General features: G+C 37.9%; 1 protein-coding gene across 1 annotated transcript; it reads left to right on the top strand.

Annotated features, from left to right (window-relative positions):
• Positions 1-6,403: 6,403 nt before the first annotated feature.
• On the top strand, positions 6,404-7,069 carry LOC131029107 (kinesin-like protein KIN-14I). Its single transcript, XM_057959512.2, has one exon. It carries the CDS (start codon positions 6,404-6,406, stop codon positions 7,067-7,069), a length of 666 nt encoding a protein of 221 aa, XP_057815495.2.
• The last annotated feature ends 500 nt before the right edge of the window (positions 7,070-7,569 follow it).

The following is a 7,569-nucleotide window of genomic DNA, read 5'->3' as shown; positions in this document are numbered from 1 at the left end:
CTTTGGAGCCAATTTTAGAACAGTGGATGCCTAGGGAAGTGGATTTAGAACTTATGTGTGCATCTTATAATGAGGAAAGATCTGATGCCACTATTAAATCCATAAGTGAGCTACCAAAAAGCATGACCAGGATATCAGAAGGAAGAGTTGGTGTAGAGAGAAAAGCCAATTTGTATAGGAAGGAATATATTGAGCATAAATTTGAATTGCTTCCTGGGGGTTTTGTTAGTCTAGATCAGTTGAAGGACAAATAAGTATGGATTGATGAGTTATGAGCTAACTTGTCTCTAAGGGTGAATAAAATCATCAATACAGATGAAACATCTCTATTTGTCAAGATAGTTGAGGAAATAGAAAAGATAAAATCACATTACGGTTTCTTGGATCAGAGGTTAAGAAAGTGAGAAATTCTTGGAAAAGGTTAGTTAAGTTGAAAGAAAAGATTGTTAGCTTCTCATGGCCTGCTGATGACGTGTTCCAAGAGTGGATCAAAAAGTATGTGGTGCAAGAAGAGGAAGTTCTAGAATAGTTAGAAGATGTTGCAGTGGAGCAACAAACCGAAAAGGCCGCTGGGATTGAAAGTGACGTGTAGCTTCTTGTTGAAAGAAATTGCGGTTGTAACAAACTATTTTTTTAGGAATGTCTGAAGCTTATATGCATCCATATTGTTATAAATGGACACCAGGACTTAAGAAAAGGGGATCACAAGAATTTGTAAAGAAACTGTGTTGAAATATATCTAGGTTTTTTCTAGTTCTCTCAGAGATTACTATGAATTATGTAGCATTCTCAAGAATGAATATGAATATACAGATCAACGTTTCAGGCCTAAATCCTCTTTGTCTTCTGGTGTGCATTAATTAGTATGTTGGTTTCATTTGGATAGTTTAGGGTTGTTCAAATGAGCATGGATTGTAAGGCAATCTTATAGACATATTTCGGGCTTTTCTCTTCAAGAGAGGGATTAAATTTGCATGAAATATTTCTATCAGTAGATCAACTGTTTGCTGCTTTGAATCCGATGAACTGTTTTAGTTAAATGGGATAGGACCTATGTATATGTTGTTGGTATTTTATTAATGTTGATATGGTTTTGTCATTGATGTTAACACCTTTAACACTTATCAACTCTAACACTTTGGAGGATTGGCAATGTTCACTGGCAAGAAAGTGACTTTATGCACAATCACTGGTATCTGGTTCACCGACAGGATATATTGTTCACTGGCACTTGAAATGACATGGAAAACACTTGGTTATGTTGAAGACATCATTTGGACACTTTGTCTTGGATATTTTCTCATTGGATTATTCGTACTTGCATATTTGCTATTAACGACAAATAGGTCCAAATTAAGCACCGACAGGCTTATCTATTCTAGATCAGCACGACACGCTTTGGAGATGATTTTGTTGCTACTGTAAATGCATTAAGCCAACATGTTGAATAGGATATTGCATCGGTTATTGATTTACTTGTAATTGATTTTATTGTAATATCTTTTAGAGCCGACCTACTAAAATTGGTCTTAGGCTATGGTATATATGTAAGATCTTATTTGTAGGATCAATATGCGATTGGGAAAAGGAATTCTAAGAAGGTATATGCGAGAATAAGCAAAGCTATACATGCAAACATCTTTTGAAGGTGAAGCAAGATTTTTGTGAAGGCAATCAGAACTAAACCAGTACTAAATCCAGCATATGAAGATCCTATTTTGAGCAGTACATCATTATTGGATTTAACCATCTAGTTGTAGTCAGTGTGACTCCTATTTGTGTTTGAGCAGTGAGCTCTAGGTGCTTGGCCTTTCTACATGTGTAGATCCCATTTGTATACACATAATATCCGTAGTAGTATCATCTAATTGTGGGTAAGGTTTCCCACCATAGTTTTTCCCCTTACAGGGTTTCCAAGTACAAATATTGGTGTTATGTGTTATGGATGTTATTGTCTTTCTATTTCATGCATTAATATTTACCGGTACTGCAATTAACTGATATACTGTCTACTGGCATAAAGTTTGGTTTACCGGTATTAAGCATTAATGTTTGTTAAATTGTTTTTGGTTTGAATTTATTTGACAATTGATTCAACCCCCCTCTTAGTTGTCTCCGAGACCTAACATATGTTAGGCATGTATGGGGTTCATGAAAGCCAAAATGATGAAATGTATGAGAATGTTCAGTTTTGAAAACATTTGCTTGATTTAGGTGACTCTGTGGCCTGGATAAGGAAATGATACCTGTTATGGAATTCTTTCTATTTTTCTTGAGGATCAATACTGAAAATGAAAACTATTTTTTCTTTTAATGTTTCAGTTCCATTGAGGTGATAAAATCCATAGGTTTTTAGCATTGGTTTACTGTGGATCTCAATTTAAAAGTGTGAAAGTTTTCACAAGGGGTATACCCACCTGAGCTTTGGATAAGTTCGAACTGTAGAAGGTTTTGTTGAGAAACTTGTTATATGTTATTCTGGAATTCTATTTTCTTGGTGCCCTCTTCATATGCAAATAGAGTTATCAAATCTTCTTATAGGGAGGAAATGAGAGAATCAGAATTTGAGACTAACAGCCCTATAATCCGGTATGTAAAGAATGTCAAATGGGTAAACAGGTACCTCTTTTAGGAGTATACAAGATAAATCAAATGATGTTCTTGATCTTATTCATATTGATTTGTGTGTCTCTACTAGAGTTAAAAATTTTCATGGTGATACATATTTCATGCTAATCATTGATGATTATTCTAGAATGATGTGGGTTTCTTTTTTGAGAGAAAAATATGAAGCATTTGAAAAGTCTAAAATCTTTAAGGCTAAAGTGAAAATTGAGTCAGGATTGAAGATTAAACGTTTTAGATCAGATCATGGTGGAGAATTCACATCCGATGGGTTTAATAATTTTGTGACAAGCATGGTATATGACGACAATTTTCTGCTCCTTGGACACCTCAACAGAATGGAGTTGTGGAAAGGAAGAACAAAACTATCTTGGATGTTGCTAGAACAATAATGATGGAAGGTAATCTACATCACATCTACTAGAGAGAAGCAGTGAGTATAATGGTGTATACATTCAATAGAGTACATATCAAAGGGGAAACCAGTAAGACACCTTATGAATTATGGTTTGGCCATACACCTACAGCTAAGTATTTTAGAATTTTTTGTAGTAAATGTTATATCAGGAGAGATGATACTGATGAATAATGATGAACAACAAATACCCTAACTGGTACTGAGAGGGGGGGTGAATCAGTACATACAAAAAATCCTCAACAAGTTATTAAGTTAAAACAATGATAACTAGTTGTCTTCATCACTGAACTTAACCATGGCAAAACCAGTTAAACACAGTAAGACTTTAGACATCTAAACCAGTAAAACTAAATACTTCAAATATCATTCAATACTTGATAACTACTTCACCAATATACATATGCATGTGTTGTATCAGTAATACCATAACCATTAGCTTTGCATGCATATTCACCTAAACAAAGAATACTCAATCATCACATAAAAAATGCACAACTTATGACACACAAATCTTTCACGTGGAAACCCAAATAGGAAAAACCACGGTGGGGATGAATACCCACAAGCTTGTTTTTGAACTCTTTTGAAGCTTGCTCTATTAGGAGCCTAGTCCGGTCAAAGACTTTACAATAAGGTTCTATTAGGAACCGATCCTGTTAAAGATCACCCAATTAAGGGATGGCTATATACCCTGTTGTAGACACCTAAAAATGGTCAACGCTTGCGGGATCATACTTTATCATTGGCACATTGCCTCATCTTAGGTTTTTTGCATCGTATTAACATTTCTCCTATGTTATGCACTTGGTCTTTATCATTTGCGAGCATCGAGTCCTTCTTCTTCATCTGTCTCGCTTTCGAATTTGGTCTTGTCGACAACAATCTTCAGTCATGATTTTGGTCGATCTTTGTGTTGGGACTAATTAAAATTGAGTCAAGTTTAGAGGCCCAATCCAAAAATTTGCTCTGGATACCTAAATGAGTCAGTTTGAAGGGCCTAGTTTGCAAGAGGGTAAAATGGGGCCAGTTGATTTTCAGAGGGTAAGGCTCAGGATTCATGTCCTACACCTTTCATTTGGCCTATTCGGTGATGTGCAACTTTCAGAATTCAATTTGGACAATTTTATGAGGTACCCAGTTTGAGGGGTGAGCTGGAAGTGCATTTTAGGCACAAATGCAGATTTTATGGAGTAGCCTTCTTTGAGCGATTACATCTTTTACCCTGTTGATCGTCATGAATAAATTAAAAGTGGATTCAATTATATGTATAAATGTGAGTGATCTTGCAAATTTTCAAGTCTTAACAAATCCATTTGCTCAGTTTTTGAAGCCGATTCCGTTTGCAGTTTGTGTGTTTTTGGCAAGTCCCTGTTTCGACAGCTAGTCGGAGCCCTGTTTCGCATAAGTGTAAAACTTGCCTCAGTAAGCGTCATGCCATAATGTTTGTTCTGGGCTGATGTTGGTATAAATGATGAGCTACGTTTCAAATTTCAAGGCTCTACCAATCCGTTTGATCGGTTTTCAAAAGAGCTCATTTTGCCATCATTTTCAGTTATCTGCACTTCCAGTGTTAGATCAATTAATGTAGCCCTTTTGGTGAGCGTGCCGTTTGCATCCTGTCAGTCGGGTGATCGAACTGAGAATTCAAAGATTTAATATGTACTTAAAGGTACCTATGTTCCAAATTTGAGAGCCTACGGAGGTCGTTTGATATTTTTGAGAAAGGCATCATGTGTTGCCAGAACATTGATTTCATCAGGTCTGCAGTGTTGACAAAGCCAGTTGGCCATTTTCGGAAATTAATATCTCTTCGCTCAGGACTCGTCTTGAGAAACTGTTTGGTAAATGTCATCCTTGTATATTAAAGTACATGCCTGTCAGATGGCGAGCTCCAGAAAGGTGTTTTGACAGGTTTGAAAATCACGTCTTCGCGATTAAATGCGAAAATTGTGGCGTAATTGCCTAAAGGATGTAAAATGCAATTTTGTGATCTGAGAATGGTGTCGATCGATTCCAGAGGTTTGTTTGAGGTCCATGAAGCTTTCCAGGGGTCAGTTGCATGAAAACGAATTTTTTTAGTCGGACCCCCTTTGGCGCCCGACCCGGCTCGACTGCAATTCGCTGGTTGGACAGTGAGAGAGCCGAGAAAGTTCAAAACCAAGTGCAAATTGATATGTATGTCAGGAAATGTAGTTGAGAGGATACCCTTGGGAAGGCCTTGGCTAATGATCAGTGTTAATAATGACACAGATTTTCACTTCCGCAAAGCTCAATTTGATCCAGGAGATTGTCCAATTGATTGTTCAAGACCATGTGAAAAAGTTTGCCCTGCTGGTGCAAGTAAAATTGAAAGCTCAATTCATTACAATGATGTGCCTCTTAATGCTAGCTCTATTTCCAAGTTTCCAATTTTTCCCAAGGCAAGAGTAATTAGTGAACGTTGCTATGGTTGTGGTCGCTGCTTCCCACTTTGTCCATATGGCAAAATCAGAGAAAATACATATGTTAGAACAAATGCTGCTATTACAAAGCTTCTCATGAGAAGCGACATACGTGCCATAGAAGATACACACAAGCACAGGGTATATCTTACCTATTTTAGGTTTTGATTATATTATGGTTATAGGCATCGTGATTCATTCAAGGAATTGTGGAATAATCTATCAAATTGTGTGGAGCAACTGAAGCTTATTGCATGATATATTGCATTCAGTCCAAGCATGATGAATAAGGGACACTTTGGGTTTAAGTCTTGTTTTCAAATTCTCAGCAGGCTCAGTTTGCATGTTCTATTGAAGTAAGCTCGTCTGATTTAGGCGATTCAATAATTGAAACTTTGAATTCCATGTATTCAATCATGGAGCCATTCCTATGATTTTACAATCTTTGGCATTTGTAAAGGACCTAGCTGGGCGTGGAGATGAGGAAAAGGTTGCATAGACATTCTTGCCAACCAATGACCTCCCTGTAGCATGGCTATGGAGTGTAGCCGAACCTTGAGTAGTGCATTGCATGGTCAATGGAGATGGCGTTGAAAGGTGTTTCAGAATGGAGGCCAAGGCAGCATGGAGTTCCTTTGGTCGATGCAGCCCCAAACGAAACCAGCTTATCATCTCCTCCAAACGCTATGGCTTGTAACGTCTCCCATGCCATGGGTTGCAAAAGGGCAAATGATTGAAATGGGCATCTCTAGCATCCTGAGGGATATTCTTACTGTTTATGGCATTGTATCGCAAATTACAATTCCTCTGTTTTCAAACAATTCAACTAATCAGTTGCAGAACATTGTTTCCTTTGTGAATGATCTTCTTCCATCTGTATCCAATGAGAAAATTTCACTTCCCACCAGTGATGAACGTGATGATAGAGATATACAATGAACAAGTGAGAGATCTTCTTGGCACAGATGCCTCACACAAGAAATTAGATATTCGAAACAATGGACACAACGGATTTAATATACCAGATGCCAGTGTTTTGCCAGTTAATTCGATATCTGATGTCTTAGACTTGATGAATTCTGGCCAAAAGAATCGCACTGTTAGCTCTACCGCCCTCAATGACTGCATCAGTCGTTCTCACAGTGTATTGACTGTGCATGTACAAGGCACAGATTGTGTATCTGGATGCAGCCTTCATAGCTACCTACATTTAGTGTATCTTGCTGGAAGTGAGAGGGTGGACAAACCTGAAGTAACAGGAGATCGGTTGAAGGAGGCCCAGCACATCAATAAGTCCCTTTCATCTCTAGGAGATGTGATTGCAGCACTGGCACAGAAAAATTCACATGTACCATATCGAAACAGCAAGTTGACTCAATTGCTTCAAGATTCCTTAGGGGGTCAGGCAAAGATCTTGATGTTTGTTCACATTAGTCCTGAATTGGATTTGTACGGAGAGACACTTAGCACTCTTAAATTTGCTAAAAGGGTGGCTACCATTGAACTTGGTGCTGCTCGGGTAAACAAAGAAAGTACAGAAGTCCGTGATTGTAAATTTGAACCGTGCGACTTGCTATGGTCGTAGTTTCGCGTAACATCGCACTGAAACGGAACGCTGTGCGTCCGTCTGTGTGTGCTGAATCTTCTATGAGGCTATATTTAGCAAAGGGAGTTTTGGTTTTTACTGAAACGGAAAAGAATAGCAAATGATTGTTGATAATTTGTGTGGAATAGGGGAAATCGAGCTGGCTTTCCTACTTTCAAATAAAACTAACAATCTGAACGTTTTCACTCATTTGGAGTTGAAAAACAGTATAAATGATGAAAACTATGGATGTCCCAATTGACCGAAAGCTCAGTTTAATGGAGGAAATGCTCGTCGATTCAATCAATAAGTATGAGGATCGATCCAGTAATGCCCCTCCTACATTGCCTCGGCGACCGACTTCGAAAGGAAGGCTTCCTTCAGCAATCAGAACAGGAAATGTTTTACAGACACAGATTAATCTTAATAATGGCAAAGATCAGAGCCGATCCGTGTCTTCAAATTTGTTTTCCAAGAAGATTCCTGATGAAAAGACAGCA

This window comes from Cryptomeria japonica, chromosome 1 (genome assembly GCF_030272615.1).
Source record: "Cryptomeria japonica chromosome 1, Sugi_1.0, whole genome shotgun sequence".
Classification (NCBI taxonomy): domain Eukaryota; kingdom Viridiplantae; phylum Streptophyta; class Pinopsida; order Cupressales; family Cupressaceae; genus Cryptomeria; species Cryptomeria japonica.
Note: the sequence above shows the minus strand (reverse complement) of the source record. Positions and strands in the feature narration are given on the sequence as shown.